The sequence below is a fragment of the Tachypleus tridentatus genome, chromosome 13, assembly GCF_004210375.1.
Source record: "Tachypleus tridentatus isolate NWPU-2018 chromosome 13, ASM421037v1, whole genome shotgun sequence".
In the NCBI taxonomy this organism is placed as follows: Eukaryota; Metazoa; Arthropoda; class Merostomata; order Xiphosura; family Limulidae; genus Tachypleus; species Tachypleus tridentatus.
Window position 1 is genome coordinate 175,970,897 of NC_134837.1, and position 21,637 is coordinate 175,992,533.

At 34.4% G+C, this 21,637-nt stretch overlaps 1 protein-coding gene across 1 annotated transcript; it reads left to right on the forward strand.

The window, feature by feature from the left end:
* The first annotated feature begins 11,048 nt into the window (after positions 1-11,048).
* On the forward strand, positions 11,049-20,878 carry LOC143238449 (insulin-like). Its single transcript, XM_076478694.1, has 3 exons — positions 11,049-11,140; positions 19,589-19,805; positions 20,382-20,878. The coding sequence occupies exons 2-3, from the start codon at positions 19,595-19,597 to the stop codon at positions 20,576-20,578; spliced, it is 408 nt and encodes a 135-aa protein (XP_076334809.1). The 5' UTR covers positions 11,049-11,140; positions 19,589-19,594; the 3' UTR covers positions 20,579-20,878.
* The last annotated feature ends 759 nt before the right edge of the window (positions 20,879-21,637 follow it).

Here is a 21,637-nt window from a genome sequence, read left to right on the forward strand (position 1 = left end):
ACAAGAGAATCGTATTTTACTTTAAACCAATTTTCAGTTAGCCACAAATTACAAAATTAGAACAGATTCCAAAAAAGACCATTGCAACACTCTAAGCAGTCTTTGTCTGATATTTTTGTTTCATACTAGAAAATAGGGAGTGTTATCGAACTGCTTATTTTTTGTTTCCACTCCAGAAAGTATGGAGTATTATCGAACTGTTTTATTTTTTGTGTCATCTCCAGAGTATTGGGAGTATTACACAGGTCTGCGAATTTAAACTTCGTAAAAGTTGTTTTAGTTTTAATAAAAGATTTGCCACAGTTCAGCTATCACAATAAACAGTTTTATTATTATGTTTGTTTACAAAAATACCAACAAATTGAAGTAAAGGGAAGAACATTGATGTCAAATAAATATGTACCTTCATTCATCCTGATTTGTGTGTGTGTGTGAAACCTACGTCTTTTAGTCTCAAAATTACGTGTCGTGGTCTTTTTGTTTTTTATTTATCGCGCCCTCCCCCCTAGTGGCTTAGTGGTATGTATGCGGACCTACAACGCTAAAAACTGGGTTTCGATACCCGTGATGGGCAGAGCACAGGTAGCCCATTGTGTAGCTTTGTGCTTAATTCAAAACAACAACAACTATTTATCGCATCTGGAATATCTAGTTTCAATAATCAGCCATCATACTGATGTTACATCTTCCCTGATGTCATAATGAAAACGTTCCAGACGTTTCAGAATGAAAACAATCACTATCTTCATTTTTATTGACTTCAGCATCAGATGAAACTGAATTAAGAGGCTACAGTGGAGTATGTACAGGTACATCAGGTCCATGGTGCAGTAGGTACATGTACATCAGGTCCATGGTGCAGTAGGTACAGGTACATCAGGTCTATGGTGCAGTAGGTACAAGTACATCAGGTCCATGGTGCAGTAGGTACAAGTACATCAGGTCCATGGCGCAATAGGTACAGGTACATCAGGTCCATGGTGCACTATGTACAGGTACGTCAAGTCCATAGTGCAGTAGGTACAGGTACATCAGGTCCATGAGCAACAGATCTCATATCAGATTGAAAGTTCGGATAAGAATATTTCCTTTTTTATTCCGAGTGTTCTGGCTTTGTATGTTACATGAGCGAAAACAGCAGTCATTTTTGTGGTTGCTAGGCCAACGCCAGACCACTGGAATTCCAAAATACTTTTTCTTGTCTTTAGTCCATTATCTTAACTTTTCAAGACAGAAAGGTGCACACTTTGTGCTGAGCCCATGATTTTGTCTTGGTCCCCATGTTTATTCCAAAATACGCGTCATAAGCTTTTTTTGACGAATATAGTAATGTTTTACTCTTGTTTCTTTACAACAAATTTACCACAAATATAACAGAATATGTTTGGGTCATTTACACAACCTCTTGTTGCAATAGCAAAGAATAAATAATATTGAATAGAAAAACTAATGCACATATAAAAAAATGCCGTCCAGAAACGTGACCTGTTAACCGTTATATACTAGAGGTAAGTTTTGCATGAATTCTAGAACAATCAATAAGACTCTCACGTCGCGATTGGTCAAGAGAACTCTATAGCCAGTGGTTGTCAACATTGTAAACATAACACAATGTGATCTAATTTCAATAAAAATGATCGCTTATGTGAAAGAACATATGACGTTTGAAAAATATCTAAGTGATAAAGAAATACGGATTTCATTTTCGAATTCAACGTACATGAATTACCGTAAAACATGTAAACATTTAAGACAATACAACCATCGCAGGCCTGTGTTATTGAACCGATCACTTTTTGTTCCAACTCCAGAAGATAGGGAGTATTACTGAACTCCTCATATTTTTTGTTCCAACTCCAAAAAATTGATAGTATTGTTGAACTACTCATATTTTTTCTTCCCACTCCAAAAGATAGGGTTTATTATTGAACTTTTGTTCCTTGTCTTCCCACCAGAATAAAGAAAACGTACCATAATTACTAATTTTTTGTTTCTACACTGTGTATTAAAGGAATGTTACTGAAAGGCCTACAAGATATTATCAACGACTTTGTTTTATAACAACACCAAAAGCCGAATGTTATTAATAACTCAATATCTGAAAAAACGTATTTTACAAACAATCCAATTTCCTTTGTAACTGCTGAAGATTGATATTATTATTAGATATTTGATATCTATACAAACAACATCAATCAGTTTTCTAACCCAACGGTAACAGCAGTAAACAGAGATTTCTATTAAATTCATTAAGACCAGGAAGGAAATACAATTAATAATTTAGATCCAGTTGCATTTGCCGAAGCAGTGGCAGCGGATGTTTTATATTCAGACAGGTATATACTATCAACTTTTAGTTTAAATTACAACAGCAAGACGTATGCGGTTTCATATACACGTACAAGAAAGTTAGGAGAGCTTTCCATTAAATACAAGAAGCATGTTAAAGATGCACGGATAGTTCTGCTCAGTCAAGGAAAACAAAACAAGAAGAAGCTTCTTTAGGTTTAGATAAATTAGAAATTAAACCAGAAAGGGATTTTTTTTACCGAAAGAATTTTACGTATACAAGGGTAATTTACTCCGTTCACAACAGAGACAAAATTATTGAAATCAATTTAAAAATTACTGTTAATTTGCACGTTTAGTTAACAAATAGAAGAAAGTGCATTGCGTAAAATACAAATTTAAACTCTCTGATGTCCAAAAGCTGATTTAAAAAGAATCTTCTTAAGAGATACGAAAAATTGGAGTTAAATACAAAGTTATAACAATATAGTTCAGGCTTTACTGTGCTTAAACAAAGAGACACTCGGTTCAGACACTCGGGTAAAATAACTATGTTTAAAAAGTAGTTTGCAATAATATGGTTCAAACACTAGGATTAAATTACTGTGTTTAAACAAAGAGTTTACAATAATAAGGTTCAAACACTAGGATTAAATTACTGTGTTTAAACAAAGAGTTTATAATTATGCAAATTAGAAACAAATATAAAATTATTAAGAATAAAATCATCCATACTGAGTGATTTTAACCCACGAAATCTTGTTCGAAAAAGTATATGTTGCCTAAGAAATTCATTAATAGTAGTAGTACAAACTAATAAACAGTTCACTAAAAAGATTCAGTATGTCTGTAGCACGTACACACTTGTAATCAGTTAAAGTTATACAGCTTTAGAATAACTTTCCAAGATAATTAAAAAAGCATTTTGAGATGTTTTGGAAAAACGATGTTTCTTTTTCATGCGGCGAATGTTGAGCAAAAAAGATTAAAGTTTGAATTTTTTGTACAGAGAGGATAATTTTGAGGCTGATCTTTAAATGAACTTCGATTACAAATGATAATAGAAACATGAAAAACAACTGCTGTAGCAATTGTTGTTGTTTTTATTTCAGTGATAGGGTATTTTTGACCATGTTTTTATATTAACAGTCACTGTTGATATAGCTCTGGAATGAATAACAGATTTTAACAAAAATGGACTTAAGACTTTGTTAAGCGCGTTTTCTTGGTTGCGGTTTTATTTTTAATCAATACCAGAATTACCTTTTTTATCGATATTAAACTAAGACAAGTGCTATAGTCACGACTACAGTTCAAGACATCACACAATGATTTCAGGAATAAGATCTCATGTTTCAATTAAGAGTTGAAATCGCCGTATGCAAGAAAACATCAAAATTCCTCTTGTGAGTTCAGATTGTTTATTTATTTGTTTGTTTCTTTTGAATTTCACGCAAAGCTACGCGAGGGCTATCTGCTCTAGCCGTCCCAAATTTAGGAGTGTAAGACTAGAGGAAGGTAGCTAGTCATCATAACCCACCGCCAACTCTTGGGCTACTCTTCTACCAACGAATAGTGGGATTGACTGTCACATTATAACACCCCCACGGCTGAAAGGGCGAGCATGTTTGGTGTGACTTTAAGTGAGAGGTGATAATGGAGTACTTCACATCTATGGTTGCTGGATTCCTTATCTAGGTTTTAATTACTTTGGTAATTATAGGTCTTTCTAATTATTACGTTTAGATGTATTGTTTAAAGGTTCATTGTTTGTTTGTTTCAGAATTTCGAGTCAGACAGAGAGCAATAATAACCAAACTAATTTTTATAGGATGGATGAAAGATAGCTAATTAACAGCACCAACCGCTAACTCTCGGGCTACTCTTTTTAATCGAATAGTGGGATTTAACAAATTTTATTTTTATAGAGTATAACCACTAGACATCGTCTAACCAAAAGAAGGAATAATTTTCGTATAGTTGTGTCTATTTTAAGGGCTCTCAAGCTTAAAAATTCGACGCTAATTAGAGCTTCGAATTTTTTTTTAAAATTTAAATATTGAGAACCCAATCCCTACGTAGGTGGATAGGTTAAATATTAGAATCTATAAATCGGGTAGTTTGAGCTTCTTCGTGATATTTGTATTTCTGACGGTTTGCTCAATAGCCGCGGCTGTAATTAGATTTCAAATCGACTCTAGAAAAAGTAATAGTTAAATCACACTATTCAATCAAAAAGAGTAGCCCGAAAGTTGGCGGTGAGTGTTGTTAATTTGATACCTTCTATCCATTCTATCAAAATTAGTTGTAGTTGTTATTTCTGTCTGCTTGACGCGAAATTCTGAAATAAACAAAGATATAATGAGCCTTTAAACTATACATATAAACATAATACACTAACGACGTTGAGAACGATTATTGTTTGTAAGCCTAAAATATAACCTTTAAAACAGGAACTAGAAACGTAGAATTACAGCTAAGATGTCTGACGTCTTTGATGAATTACACGTAATAGCCAATTTCCCTAAACACTTGTTGAAAGAACTTTTTTCCCAATAAACTTTGTACATCTTTTTTCAGTCGAGTAACAGCGACTCATCGAACAGTTCTGAGTATATTGTTTTCAAACACAAATGTTCAGCTCATGGCTCTATCTCTTGATCGATTTGAATCTAATTACAGCTGCGACTGTTGAGCAAACCATCAAAAATACAAATATCACGATGTTCAAACTATCAGTTTTATACATTCTAATAATTAATTTATCCACCTACACAGGAATTGGTTCTCAATCTTTAAGCTTAAAAAATTCGAAGCTCTAATTAACGTCGCACTTTTACGCTTGAGAGCCCTTAAAATAGATACAACTGTATGTCAACTACTTCTAACGAAACCATTTATGTTATATGTTTTCAAAACGCCGAAAACTACTTTACCGCGTTTGCCACTGAGATGCGCCATTCGAAATATTAGCAGAGTTGTTCCCTGCAGTCTTAGACAGATTCACAGCATGAAATAATGCTTTCGTTTTGCCACGATATTTCCCACTGCAGGAAATTTAATAAAATTACTTTGGCGTAAACGGCTTTAACTGTGCAACACAACGGAAACTTGAAAATTCAGTTAAGAACATATTCAGAACTTGTCTTTTAGTGGAAGAACTTAAAGTAAAGTAAGATATTAAATTAGGAGAAGCATTTGAATTAACTGATGAAATACATAGTTTTAAATTGGCCGATATGTTTTAGATTTTTCATCCCAAGGCGATCGAACTTAATTAAGTCATTAGAAACATGACGAGTGGACAAACCTTATCACTACTGCTCAGGAAAGACGCGGTTTTACTTGACTTTTATACTGTCTCAAACCTCTAACTGTTTTATACTGACCTAAATCTTATACGGCAGACGTGAAAAATGTTTGATGTAAACATAACTATTTGAAACTAAAGTTGATGATGATGGGTCAGGTCACGCACGCCTCTTTTAATCTTAATCTATTGTAACTAACTTATAAGATGAAGAAACTGTTCTGTTGGGAGGTTTTGACAAGCTAAGAAACAATTTTAGTGTTTTTGTAAACTGTACACATAATCCTAACTGGGTTCCTCACACATAAGCCTCACTGGGTTTCCCCACACATAAACCTCACTGGGTTTCCCCACACATAAGCTTCACTGGGTTTCACCTATGTCATCGTTAATAACTGATAGTTTTTCTGATAGCGTATTCCAGTATTAATGTACTGTTCTATTAAATAAAAAGGGTAATAACGTATTAGTAAAAGACGCGAAACCTTCTATCGTTTAATTTGTTTACAGATGAACTACGTCTATTACCTACACATTGATGGAGTGCGTTATTTCTTTCATTGTCTAACGATCTGTTGACCATTGTTTCTTGTGGAAAGTTTGTTTGTTTGATCCCCCAGTGGCACAGCGGAATATCTCTGGACTTAGAACACTAGAATCCAGGCTTCGATACTCATAGTGGGCAGAGCGCAGATAGCCCATTGCGTTGCTTTGTGCCTAACTTCAAACAAACAATCTGTTTGTTTGTTTTTGAATTTTCGCTCAAAGCTACACGAAAGCTATCTGTGCTAGCCTTTCCTAATTTAGCAGTGTAAAACTATAGGGAAGGCAGCTAGTCATCACCACCTACTACTAACGCTTGAGCTACTTCCTCTTTTACCAACGAATAGTGGGACTGATCGTAACTTATAAACGCCCTCCACGGCTGAAAGGGCAAGCATGTTTGGTATGACGGGGATTCGATCCCGTGACCCTCAGATTACAAGTCGAGCGTCCTAACCACGTGACCGTGACCCGTAGAAAGAACACAAAGCTTAGTGCAGACAGTATCCAATGTCTTGCAATCTTAGATGAAGCCATGTGGTGGAAAGACACCATTAAGAAATAATAGATATTGGATGAAACATGTCTGTAATAACATGTCTCCATTTTGTATTTATTTTCTCTGTAGTTTATAAATAAACGTTATGGCATGAATTTATTCCTTCACACTTTTATAGTATTTCACACTGTAGGAGTGATTTTAATATTACAAGTAAAAGCCACGGGCACCTCCTAACCAGAATAATATGGTTTTCCAGTTAACAAGAGTGGACATACACAGAATGCATCTCTGTAACAAGTCATCTTTCTCCAACAGTCTAGAAACAACCCATCCAAGTTCTCCTTCAACGTTACCTCCAGGCTTCTCTGTAGCGTCTTCGCAGCTTCTCCCAACTCTCTTCTTTATGTTCGTGGATCTTAATCTACAAATATTATATCATCATTGAATATCAACTAAACTCAACAGTCACACGCTCTGTAATCTTTTATCACGAGTGAGGTGAAGAGAAACTGACGTTTCTGATCACCCCTGGTTAATTTTTCATTCCCTTTGGGAATACTTTTTGTCATGACCTCGTTAGAAACATTACCTCGTTGAAGATTAAATAAAACCACACGAAAGTACACGTGATTTTTGATCATATTATAGTTTACAACAGATAACTTTGTTGTTCATCACAAAATTACTCAACGAGTTGTCTGTGATTCCACCTCCTTGGATATAGAAACCTGATTTCTTTGCGTTCTTAGCCCATCACTGAACCACCGGAGGTCAAATCAATAATCAAATTATGTAAATAATTAAAGCAGACATATGTGGATATATGGTTAATTTTAACAAATAAAATGTTAACTGGTTTATATAAATAAAAAAAAAAGATTTTTGTGTTTCTTAAAATAGTGACAGCATATTTCATAACAACGATCAGTTCCCGCGAATCAGCTCTCACCGTTTGATCGTCTGTTTAGCAGAGAAACGAAACTTAAGTGTTTGGAATTAAAACAATAACATATATGCCTTAATAGTGGGTGAGGACCGAGGAGTAAATTGTCCAGGTCCTTTCTCAACTACGTTATAGTGTTAATGATAAAGATGGAGATGGTTGATAAAAAAAGAAGACATTTTATTTGCAAGATTCGAACGTTTCGGAATTCATTCGTTCCATCTCCAAAGAATCCTGAAACTATAATACCATAAGCATTAGTTTACTTAGTTGTCAAGAGAACTGGTAAACGGAAGAATAAAAACAAAGGATTATAGATATATTACAAAACAATTGAGGTTTTAGACGTGTAAATTTAGAACAATTTTAGGTCTAAAGAGCTTTGTGAGTCGTTAAGGGTCGGACAGTCTTTAGCTATGAGTAGACTTCATTTAATCAACAGCTAAAGATCCTATGATGATGATAGAGAAATTGTAAAATGAAATATTATGACCTGTGGTTTCAGAATTTGAACGAATGAGTGAGTGGCTGGTTTTAAGTAGTGGAAGACTGGTTCTGTTGGATACTCCGAAATGTTCACAGACTCTAGTTCTCAGGTGACATTTCGTTTTGCCAAAAAACGTGACCTTACAGTCACTATACGTATATTAATCACGAGTGATGAACGAGGAAGTTTACGTAGTTAGTCTTTGTATTGAAATAAGTGTTTAATGGGAGGCTAGGTCGGTATATTAGTCTGAGATGAACTTCAGGGTAAACGTTTTTTTTTATTAAAGATGAGAGTTGTGTTTTTTAATTTGTTAAAATTGTGAACCCATAAAAGGAAGAGGGAGATAATGAGTGAATTCTGAAGACGTGCGCTCATTGGTTGGCTGGAAAGAAGATGCTTTTTAAGACTTTGCGTGTAATCTTCGTTGGGAAACCAGTTTTAGTTAGCAATTACCTTCGTAACACGATTTTCAGATTTCGTTGAAGATGGAATAAGTTATTTCGAAACATTCGAACCTTCAAATACAATGTTTCGTTTTTTGTTGACCATCTTCATTATTGACTTCGGTTTCCCAATCATGAATCCATTGGCACTTTCTCATGCTTGTTGTAAATACTATATTGTGTTCTGGCTGCAATACTTTATCTATTTTAACTACAACAGTAACACACAACTAGGATACAAATTCACAAAGAGAAATAAGTAACTACGTATTTAATGATAAATTGAAATAAAATAAAAAATAACATTAACAATATTTGAATAAATATTACGGTCTACGAGGTGGTGCTGCGTTCGCTAAATTTCGAAATCTCCAGCACTGAAGTGTACAATTATATGATACGTTACCAACGAGTGTTACGGTTATTATTATTTTTTAGTTCTATGCATTATTTTACATTAAAAGAAACACAAAATCATATACTTGAAATAATTACAGATTTGAAAAGTTGCAGCTACATGTTCGTTTTTTGAATTTTGCGCAAAGCTACACGAGGGCTATCTGCGCTAACCGTCTCTAATTTATCAGTGAAAGGATAGAAGGAAGACAGCTAGACATCACCACCCACCGCCAACTCTCGGGCTACTCTTTTACCAACGAATAATGGGATTAACCGTAACATAATAACGCCTCCACGGCTGAAAAGGCGAGCATGCTTGGTACGACGGGTATTCGAACCTGCGAACCTCAGATTACGAGTCGAACGCCTTAACCCACATGGCCATGCCGGGCTTAACTAACGTGCTACTGAATTGTATTCTTTCCAATAAATGATGCTACAGAATTTTGTTCTTTCCAATAACTGGATGTACAGAATTGTGTTTTTTTCACAAGTTAATATAAGCCATGGCATCTTTTTAACCAACGATTAATAATGTTTAATATTTAATAATTAAACAACTAATAATGTTATTGACCCTTTCTTCCTAAAATGGCCGTTGTCTTAATTCTTTTAATTATCTCTTTTTGGGGAATTTTTTTTTAGTATTGCATTGCTGATTTTTATTGTGCACCAGCAACTACAAGCCTGCTATCCATGACTTCAACAAAGAACCAAATGGTTAATCGTACTCATGCCACTCCGACTCCACAGTAGTAACTCAATTGACATGTTAACAAAAAGCGCCCTCTGGAGGCTACATATAATTTTCAAGAACGAAAAAATAAAAATAGTGAGAGAAGTATAACTATTGTTAAAAGCAATAAAAAGCTGGAAAAATGTTCCCAAAGTGTTTTGCTTATTTACTGTCTCTCAATATTTCTTTTTATACATACATACTTTGTATCATATAAGCTTTTGATTACTGAAGAGAAGATGTAAACTTAATGAAAACTATTCTTTATTATATAAGTATTTAAACAATTACAGGAATTCAAAGTTAACCTTCTACTGCACATGGTAACAAACTTATCTTTCTTGCTTAATACACATACAAATGCTTTAGTTAGTTGAACACTTTTACTTTGTGGTAACAGTCTAAATAAAGAACGGAATAATTATTGTTGGTTTCTTAATTTAACAATGTTACTAAAGGTAACTTAACAATATATATATTACAAATTTTGGACTATCTTGAAGAAAAATAGTGTTTGAGTTTTGGGTCTTTTGTTTTCAATTTTTATATAAAAAATTTCTTGTGCAATACAGACGAATATACGTAAAAAACTCATAGAAAACATTTTCTACCGTATTTTCATAATGCGCTCAATAAAGGTTTAATGGCGTATATTCTGTATTAGTTTGTATTTAAGTTTTCCGATCCTTTATATATTAACTTCACTGAATCAAATTACATTCATTGTTCCTCATTCTGTATTCGCCAGTGTTACCGTTATTACTAGCAATAGAGAGTCGTTTGGCCCTTGATCTCTCTCTAAATATTTAGACTTTCTCGTCCCACTGTGTCTTAATCACGTTTCCAAGTGAACTACTTAACCTTACGTATTTCTGTCACGTTTTTCTCTGGACTTCTTTCTTACTCCACCACTTAACCTTTTCGATCACAATTTAATTACACTCGACTTAACCCTTGTTTATAACAAAGGGTATATTTTCCCGATTAAATCAATATGTTTACACATTTCTCGGTTGTATTTTTTGGGGTAGGATTACAAAAATATATAAAACAAAATTTAATACAACAAAAGTTAGTTTTTTTGTCTCTTAATTTATTCTGGTTCTTTTAGTTATTTACAAAGTATTTAGTGTCTGGTGGCAACAGCTGTCCGTGGAATCAATCCCAATCCAAATGCAGTAATCTTTCTGAAATCTGTTAGTTAGGGGTATGTTAAAAGGCATAATTAGCCCCGCTGTAATAAACAGGTGTTTTTAAGACTCAGATCGGTTTTGCAACCTTAATCTTGATTTGTTTTCTAATGATAAATGTTTTTCTCTGTTGTTGATTCGCTGCTCAGAGACAGTGTAGGAGAAAAGTGATGCTTGCAGCGCCATCTCAACATCAAAGTCGTCTATAAATGTCCAACGAACAATTCTTCACACACGCTGGGAGCACGTTCTATTGTCACGCCCTCTCCATTGGTTCCTCTAGCAGAGAAGCAAAGTAAGCCGTGTAATTTTTGAAATTTTAATTTTAACTTTCATTAATTTGAGAATTAAGATAAGTTGTTCAAGCAAACATAGTATAGAAGTCAATGTTCCAAATAATATAAGTTTTAATATTTAACATTAAATACACGTTTATAATTCAACAAAATATACGTTTATAATTCAACAAAATATACGTTTATAATTCAATTATATATACGTTTATAATTCAAATAAGTATACAAATGTTATATTATCAAAACATATTCAACTTCTTGAATTTCTTGGCGTTTTTTAAACACCAACATCAGTTTGAACGTATAGATAATTTTTGTCATGATATGCTTATTGACACTTTAGGGACGATATGTAATAGCTGAGAAACGCAAAAATAGTGTTCAACACTACACTAGCTTTAATACGCTACCGTTACATTCAGAATTCAAACAACAAAGGAAAAACTATTGCTATTGGTAATTTGTTGTTATGCCCAAAACTACACAATAGGATATCTGTGTTCTTTCCACGGTTATCGAAATCCAGTTTTCAGCGTTATAAATTCTCAAGTTTAACTCTAAGCTATCTAGGAAAGAAGGCAGCACAGTTGCTTCATAATCGAAGTATGAAACCTAAGATAGCCATGTACAAAATACCAAACATTCACTAGATACATCACGTGTTAAACTTATAGATTTATGCATTACCTTTGTTTATTTTAGATTGCAAACCAAGAAAGAACAGATCCACGAAATCCATACTAACGAACTTAAAATGTGATTTCACAAAGCATTGTATTTTAGCTGTGTTTATTTTTCATGTATATACATGATTTATATTATATTATACTTTAGTTACTTAATAAAACACTCTTAAATTCAAACATTTTACAATGTGGAACATTATATGAATTTCATATAAATGACATTCTATGTTTCATACCAGCTAAATGACCAGGCCAGGATCAGGAGAATTGTACCTAACTTATAACTTAATAAAACAAACAACTATCAGCACCCACCGGCTACATGGTTAATAATAATTGAATAGCAGAATTGATACTTACATTTTTATTACGCGTACATAGATGAGAAGCGAAGATTTTTTTCTGAGGCATATGGTAGGCTTGAACTTTAGACCTTCCAATAGATAGCCCACTAAATTAACTACTAATCCACTGCATCACTCGATTTCTTAAACACAAGTAGCGTATTCTAAGTTATAAGTATGTTGGTGTGCAGACATTTTTTTGATAGTTCTGCTACATTTGTCACGCTACTTGGACTACGCACTGACAAACGTGCTGCAACGGGACTCCATTAGTGAACGGAGGAGATGCTTTGCTTTAACAGGTTTGTGAATAAAAATGTCATTTTTGCGAAGATATTTCAGTGGTGATATGTTAACCATTGTATAATATTTATTTTTGAACTCTTTATATCTAACTTTAACTGAAACCTCGTCTTCTCGAAATATACTTACTATGTTTAACAGCATATTATTTGTTTGATGTTGAGTCTCGCCCAAAGCTACTTGAGGCTGTCTGCGATAGCTGTTCCTGATCCTAAGGTTATATTCTTCTTCTTCTTCATGTGTCAAATCTGCGGCAGACATCGACGACCATGGCATGCCAGACTTGTCAATCCTCCTTATCAACTCGACGTTGCTCATTGAGTTCTTGGTGACATAGTTATTGAGGCTGTCGATATATTTAATTCTTTGACACCCTCTGCTTTTCCTCCCTTCTATTTTTCCACATAGCATCTGTTTCTCTATCCCATTCTTCTTACAGATGTGTCCTAGAAATTCCAGTTGTCTCTTTCTTATAGTTTTCATGAGTGACCTTTTGTATCCTGCCAGTTCCATGACTTCCACATTTGTTTTTCTTTCAGTCCATGATGTTTTTAGCATCCTTCTAAGGAACCACATTTCAGCAGCTTCTAATCTCTTCTCTGTATCTTTGTTCAGTGTCCAGCTCTCACAGCCATATAAGAGAACAGACCATACATATGATTTCAAGGTGTTAATTTTAGTGACATTTATTATGTTTCTGTTAAGGTTATATACTAGAAGGATAAATACTACTGTAGTCGAACAGTGGGATTTGTCCGTTACTCTTATAACGCACTCACGCCTTCAAAGTGTGAAGCGTGATTTCTTTTTCGGCGGTAACCAAGAAACTTCAGATCCACAATCCAGCATTTTATCCACTGCATAGCGCATGGTTTAAGTATGATACTGAACACTTCTAAATCTTGAACCTAAGATCCCGTATGATTTTAATATACCTACCACAGAAATCCCAGTACTATACATTAAAATAACTTGTATCATCTTACAAAGAGGCTAACTGCTGTTCCCACGCAGAAATGTATTTCTCCTAGTTTGTTTGTTTTAGAATTTCGCACAAAGCTACTCGAGGGCTATCTGTGCTAGCCGTCCCTAATTTAGCAGTGTAAGACTAGAGGGAAGGCAGCTAGTCATCACCACCCACCGCCAACTCTTGGGCTACTCTTTTACCAACGAATAGTGGGATTGACCGTTACATTATACACCCCCACGGCTGGGAGGGCAAGCATGTTTAGCGCGACGCGGGCGAGAACCCGCGACCCTCGGATTACGAGTCGCACGCCTTACGCGCTTGACCATGCCAGGCCTATTTCTCCTAGTAATAAAAATGGACAATGAAAAGAAAAAATATGAAAAAGTAGGAATATTACCAATCAGAGATCTACCTTCTCGGCCAAATCCCAACAATAGGTCTTGTACAGTAATCTGGTTAAATCTTATTTTATTATATTTTTGTTTCACAACAAACAAGTGTCAAACGACACAATATAATTTAATTGTAACATGTCTTGTTGGAATTACATTCTGTAATAAAATAGGTCAAAATACGCTTCGGCTGTTTGCTATTCTAACTTTAAACTGTACGCGGTATACTTCACCAAGATCTTGTTATTGTGAAGGAATATAACTACGAGCTGATCCCTCCACACACACACACACATATGTAAATATATACTGGTGACAGAAAGACAAACACGGGGCTGGCCCTGTGGTAGAGCCCTTGATTTCGTAGCTTGAGACCCGGGATTCAAATGTTTACGATATCACAAAAATATTCTCCACACTTCAAGCTGAGTTATAAGAGTGACAGTCACTCTCTTAGTGAAGGTATTTCGTACGGGTGCTGCTGACTGGCTGCGTTCTCTGTGATTAGTAGTTCAAGAATAAGGATGATGGTAGTTTTGACATAGATTCAAATTACAAATATAAATAACGGCAGAAAGACAAACTAATGAAGTATTTTCAAAAATTACACTACAAATAAGAAAAGTAAGTTTTTTACAACATAGAACGAAGCTTAAGTGTGTTTGAACAGAAGCAACAAGAAAAACGAGAGTTAACCACGAGACGAAAATATCTTTCAACATGTCTCGGGAGATTTAAGGACAGACAGACTTTACAGTTGCTGCAGATTTCACACATAGTAGGAAATTTAAGCTTCGAAAAGGGTGCAGAAAAGTAAAGATGAACTCTGTAGATGAACCATGACAATGTAGTAGCGTTAATTATACAAAATGAATATCCCGCACGTAGGGTGAAGGAAACGAGAAATTACTGCTACATCAGAATAAAACATCAAGTCACACGTGTAAGTCTACAACACTACTAGTATGAATCATGAACAATGACACCTAACTGCACACCCATGAACTCTTCTGAACATCCTCATACACAGAAGAATCTGTGGAAAATTTGTCAAGGTGAGTGACTTAAAGATGACCTCTCCTTCCTCAACAGTAGGTTGACTGGATAAAAGACGCGATGTCATACAACAGTATGTCATCTTTGTCATTGGACTCAACACAGCTGACAATTAAAGAAATAGTTCCAAGATCACTTATAAAGTATAACTACCCATCCATAGGATAGAGTTACTGAATACATTGTAAAGTATAACTATCCATCCATAGGATAGAGTTACTGAATACGTTGTTAAGTATAACTAACTGGGATATGTTTCTAAAATGAACTTAAGGTTTGTTAGTGAGGGTAAAACAGGTTAGGTTACGTTGATAAAGGATAGTTGTTGATATTTAAACAAATACTTTAACAACAGAACGTAAAACTTATTTTATATCCTAACTTTACGAGCCTAAGCCTTACTTTGATCCGCAAGGTATGATACTTATCTTTTCTCCATACAAACAGTTTTATTTAAACTACAGATCACTTAGTTTTACTCTATGTAGAAGTCTTAATGAATCTAAAATATAGTTGTCCTGATGCACACAGTTTTAGGTTATCTGCAGGTTATTTGTCTTATTTATATAGAATAGTTAGGAATGTTTGTTTAACAAATTTATTACCATTAAAGTAATCAAAACGGAAGTTTAAAGCTATATTTGGTAAACGATTCTGACCTTAAAAATTTAAAACCATTTGTCTTTACAAAAAACACGATAAAAACATTTTTCTCTGTAGTTATTATTCCCAAACAGTAATGATAAATCTGTGATATATTTGTTGGTTTGTGGGCTGAATATTCAGTGACTGGTGACATTACTTTCAAACATATAAATATCATTTTAAAGTAAATATAAGCAAAATATACGTGTTTCTTTATATTTATTTAATAAGTTTGTTAAACGTATTCGCTTCATTGTTTTAAAACACAAACCAGAACAGGGCCTACTACAGGAAGCAAGTTCCGAATCTCAGCACCAGAAACTCTCAAGTTTACCTCTGAGCCACCAGAGGGATGGTTTCTTATTTCTCTCGATATTTTTTGTTTCTTATTATTCTTCGTTCACACAGAAAAATAACGTAAAATGAGAAAGGAGACTCAGATTCATATACTTATAATTCTAACTATTTTGAAACCGTTATAGAACGTAAAAATAAAAGTTTCAGCAGGAGCTCATAATTTTCCCAAACGTACATTTACGCAGGCATAAAGAAATAATCCCAATAACTAATTCGACTTCACTACAAATTAGAAGTGCCACATATATTGTGCTGATACAAGTAAACAACAAAAAACAAATGCAACAACGAAGAGACAAGGGAACAGACATGCAATACAACAGTCCTTGTGTCAACAGTTTCTTAAAGATTGGGGGAAGGGATACAGAAGCACGTGTCTCTTCTAATAAACCGTGGAAGAATTCGTTTGAATTTTATTATCACCTTTTTGATTCCATAAAATCACAAGCGCGGCCTTCTGAGACAACAGTTTGTGCACGAGCCCTAAATCAAACTTGAGATCACTATTACAAGCACCAGAGTACATCGCAAGGTCCTAAAATTTAATCATTCTTACTTTCATTATTTTACTTTCTTTATGATTTCCTGATGGCCCACATTTGTTAAAATTAATTGTATTTGTAAAATCGAAACAGTTTTCGTCAACTATTAATTAAAACAAGCTACCTACCTAAATTGGAACTAAACATTAACCCGCAAAGTGAGGTAGCTAATTTAATACACCAGTCTAAATCCTGGAATGTAGAATGTCATATGATAAAAACATATAATTTTGTTTTTTGTTTTTGAATTTCGCGCAAAGCTACACGAGGGCAATTTGCCCTAGCCGTCCCTAGTTTAGCAGTATAAAATTAGAGGTAAGGCACCTAGTCATCACCACTCATCGCCAACTCTTGGGCTACTCTTTTACCAACGAATAGTGGATTGACAGTCACATTATTACGCCCCCACGGCTGAAAGGGCAAGCATGTTTGGTGTGACAGGGATTCGAACCTGCGACCCTCAGATTACGAGTCGAACGCCTTAACCCACCTGGTCAGTGGCAAAGTGGTACGTCTGTGGACTTACACACTAAAAACCGGGTTTCGATACCCGTGGTGGGCAGAGCACAGATAGCTTATTCAGTAGCTTTGTGCTTAATTCTAAACAAACAACTGACTTAGTCCTTAGAGTTAGACTGTCCCACGTATAATTAATAGGTTATAAGCTTCGCAATATTTTAGGAATGAGATTTATATATTTAAGGTGAAGCTATTACTTGTTCGTGACCTTTTGTTGATTTTAATTAATATTGCAGCTCAGCAGTGGTGGCGCCAGTACCAGAAACTTGGGGGAGGGGGCAATTTTAAAGGGGCAAAACAAGATATTCTATATTCACGTGTAGTTTTAAAAGGACTCATTATTCCCCAAAACTTTTAGTGTGATAAATTACATTGAGCCAACATTGGGTTTTAAAACATGCTTTGAATTGAGTTTCGAAGTCCCTAAGTGTTGACGGTCCTTGGAACGGTTGAGAAGGTTTTTGACAATTCTAGTATATCTAGACATTTTTTTATGGGGTGAGGGATAACAGGTTTCTTTAAAAGTGATTAGTGAATAATGTTATTTCGAGTATTATTTAAATAAATAATTAATTGCTTAATGCAATAGTACCATTACTATAAAATTTAGGGTTAAAGGGAAAACCTATTACTCTAGGATATATCTAGTTAACTTCTAGCATACAAGAAAAAAAAAGAACATCTCATAAAGTGGTAGTGCTCGTGAGAACGTGATTTCTTATTATATACATGACATTTGCTCTATTATGTGTACAATTAAATTGTAGGGAGCAAAGAAAAATGTGGCAGGGCAAATGCTCCCTTACCTCTTTGTAGCACCGCCAGTGAAGCTTGGTGATTGTGATACACCTGGTGTATTAAGTCCAATATGAATAATAGAAAATTAAAGCACACATTAATCTGACTGAAGATATTTTTCCCCGAAATAATTAACCTGATATCTTTGAGCTCATTTTATGTTTTAAACCTGCTGATAAAAAAGAAAGAAACAACAACCTAATAAGGTTTTTAGGGAGGTGAAAGATTGTAGTTACATCATATAACAAGGATTTGGAAATCTTCCACTGTTGGATGAGTTCAGTGCACACTGTGCAGAAGGTTAATTTGATTCTAACTCTTTCTTTTTTTACCTCACCAGTTTTTTTCTGATCTTCCAAGATATTTAAACCATACATTTCTGTCCATATTGTACCTTAATACGTTAAATCCTTCACATCTATAGATATGGAATATGTACATTCCACTTAATCTCAAACATACTTTAAACCAAATACATCCTGATAGAAGTTGAACATGAAAACTGACTCTTTTTAAAAATCATAAATTTTCAGAAGGAATAGTTTTGTTCATATAAACTAGCGCCAAACATGCTCGCCCTTTCAGCCGTGGGGACGTTATAATGTGACGGTCAATCCCACTATTCGTTGGTAAAAGAGTAGCCCAAGAGTTAGCGGTGGGTGGTGATGACTAGCTGCCTTCCCTCTAGTCTTACACTGCTAAATTAGGGAGGGCTAGCACAGATAGCCCTCGAGTAGCTTTGTGCGAAATTCCAAAACAAACAATCATATAAACTTAGACTAAAAATGGCTGTTAGATACAAAAGAAACGCATATATTTTTAGTTTATACACTTAAAATAACCAAATAACCGGGAATGAAACGAAGATGTGCAAATAAAAACATTAAAACTAGAATCTCATGAAATATAAATGAAGTTAAAGTATGTAATGTGAAGATATAAAAATCAATGAAATCAAACCATATAATAAAATAAATAATAATAGATGTACAAAATTAGCAATGTATCATAACTATAACAAAAACAAAATAAATTATAAAAATGTCACATGAACATCTTAACGGGAAAGTAAAGCTTTTAACGTATAATAAATAGTGATAAAATTAAATAATATAGTTATAATACAGTTATAAAATAAATTATGTTAAACTTTGTAATATGACCACAATGATTATAAATGTTATTTGAACATGTCACGATTGTATTAAACAAAGGTAGAACCAGAAATGTTACATGACTGTACCGAGAAAAGGTGACATTAGACAAAACAACGTGATCAGTTCTTAGTTCAGAGCATTTGTACTGAGCAAAGATGAACTTACACCACATGAAACGACTGTATTATTTAAATAAAGATGGAGTCTTAGCATGTGACACTACTTCATTAAACAACGAAGAAATATTGTCATGTGTCATAACTATACTAAACAAGGATGAAATCTTACCATGCGACACGATTGTACTAAACAATGATGGAATATTACCAGATGACAAGACTGTACTAAACAATGATGGAATATTACCAGGTGACAAGATTGTACTTACCAAAACCATGAAATATTACCTGGTGACAAGACTGTACTGAACAATGATGGAATCTTAGCATCTGACAAGACCGTATTGAGCAGATATAACTACGTGATCGTATATCAGTTTTTTAGTTGTTGTTTTTTGTACGCTGAAAATGTGTTTTAGAACCTTAAATTTCTTATGTTTGTTGTGATAAAAAAAACAAGGTTTTCTCAAGATTATTTCATTTGAAGTAGACAAATAAAATAATTGTTTTAAAAATGATAATATATAACTTATTCTACTGCTTGTGTGTTTTTACTCAGATAAGAATGAATATTTTGCTGTCGAGCATCTGCGTCTGCGCAGCTGTCACTTCACTAGTCGCTGCTCTTCCCAGCCAACACTTGATTCAAACTCGATCTCAGAGGTTATGTGGCTCTGAGCTTTCCCAAGCACTTTCTATAGTGTGTGGCGGCTTCTATTACCTTCCTTCTCTTAAGAGGTCCGACAGGGAACTATTCGACACCGAACTGGGAACAGGTAAAAACAAAAACATATCAGCTGTAGCCAGGACATACAATTTAAAATAAGCTGAGGTCTAGTACTATAAAACTCCGATTTTTCCAATATGGTTTATAATACTCGAAGTTTTGAATACCGATGTCAATGATCGAGTTAGTTATAAATGACATGTACTACTTACTTTAGCGAGTGAAAATCACTATTTGAAATATGGGTACAAAGTTATCTATAGAGTAGACTGAAACAAATTAACAATAAGTGATAGAAACTAAATTCATTGTGAACTAACTTATTAGAAATTTCACAATTTTTGTAGTTTTCAAAATACTTCAGAATTGAACAAGCGACTTGCAAAACGTCGTCCAGTTTATCAACTACGTAAGCACTTTGTCTACAGACATTTTGAAGTTTTTTGCTGATATTTATTTTCCAAATTAGATTTTGACATGCATATTCTAAATGTTCATTTATTCCGATAGTTTTGAACATATAGTTTTAAGTTATTTTACGAAAATCATGTGATTTAAGTTAATTTCTTTTAAAATTCGGAGCATATATAAAGTATGAACAAGACTCGTGTACATTTTCGACTAGATCCCTGGTGGCGACTGATGAAAGCTCTACAGATATCCTCTGACATGGGATACCTCGACGGCCATATAGCCACGTCTCTATTCCATAAGCGAGACAGTTTATCTCGACAGACTCGTGGTGTTTCTGACGAATGCTGCACGAAAAGCTGTACAATAAATGAGTTAATGTCGTACTGTGGTTCTACTGGAAATAAATAAATATTTCTGGCTTCTCTCAAAAGAAAACAAAAAAGATTGTTACTGTAGTTTATTTCTTTTTTCTCGAAGTCGTTGTTTTATGGAATTCTGAGCATAAACCAAAGGTTATTATTTGAAGTTTAAGTTTTATTTCTGACTTGTAAAGTTCATAAGTTTCGCTTTATACACCCCTCGACTATGTCTTCAGGGGCGAGAAGATAGAAAATGATTGAGTGCAGAAAGAGTCATATATGTTTCTGTGATGAGAAATAAATGAATTATTACCAAAGAAAATGTCTTGGTTTTCAATATATCGTTTGTCCTCACAATTTACTACCTTGTGACTAACAAACATGTTTGACAACCATAACTCTATAACTATATTCTTTAACCACAGATATTTAACACGTCACTGTGTTAAGGCCTGGCATGGCCGGGTGGTTAAGATGCTCGACTCGTAATCCGAGGGTCGCGGTTTGGAATCACCGTCACACTAAAAAATGTTCGCCCTTTCAGTCTTGGGGTATTATAGGGTATTATATTCGTTGGTAAAAGAGTATCCCAAAAGTTGGCGGTGGGTGGTGATGACTAGTTACTTTCCTTTTTAGTCTTACACTACTTAATTAGGGACGGCTAGCGCAGATAGCCCTCGTGTGGCTTTGAGATAAATTAAATAAACAACACCAAACATTATGTTAATCACAGTTCATGCCTCTAAAGGTTATGTTTATTTGATTACGTTTGTCTATTCATCAGCGACAAACTAGCGTTTGTTCAGTTGGATAAAACTCCATTTAATACGTTTGATCAAATTTCTCTTCCATTTCACCTTGCAGGTTATCACAACTCTACTGCTGTTTACAGTTAAAATTGTCTTTTATGGATGTTTTACACACTTGGTACAGAACTGGTTATTACTATACGTGTAATTAATTGGTTGTTCCAGTGGATACACTGAATCATTTCATTTCGACATGTAAGATATGGGCTTTGTTTTTTATACTGGTCCCATTATCTATACTCAATAACAAAGTTGCTTTGGTTTGTCCATATCTTGTGCAAACCTACAAATGAAATAAA

Coding starts and splice junctions, on each gene's coding strand:
- LOC143238449 (XM_076478694.1), top strand. CDS start 19,595: ATGAATATTTTGCTGTCGAGCATCTGCGTCTGCGCAGCTGTCACTTCA. Junction 19,806..20,381: donor CGACACCGAACTGGGAACAG/GTAAAAACAAAA, acceptor ATTTTCGACTAG/ATCCCTGGTGGCGACTGATG.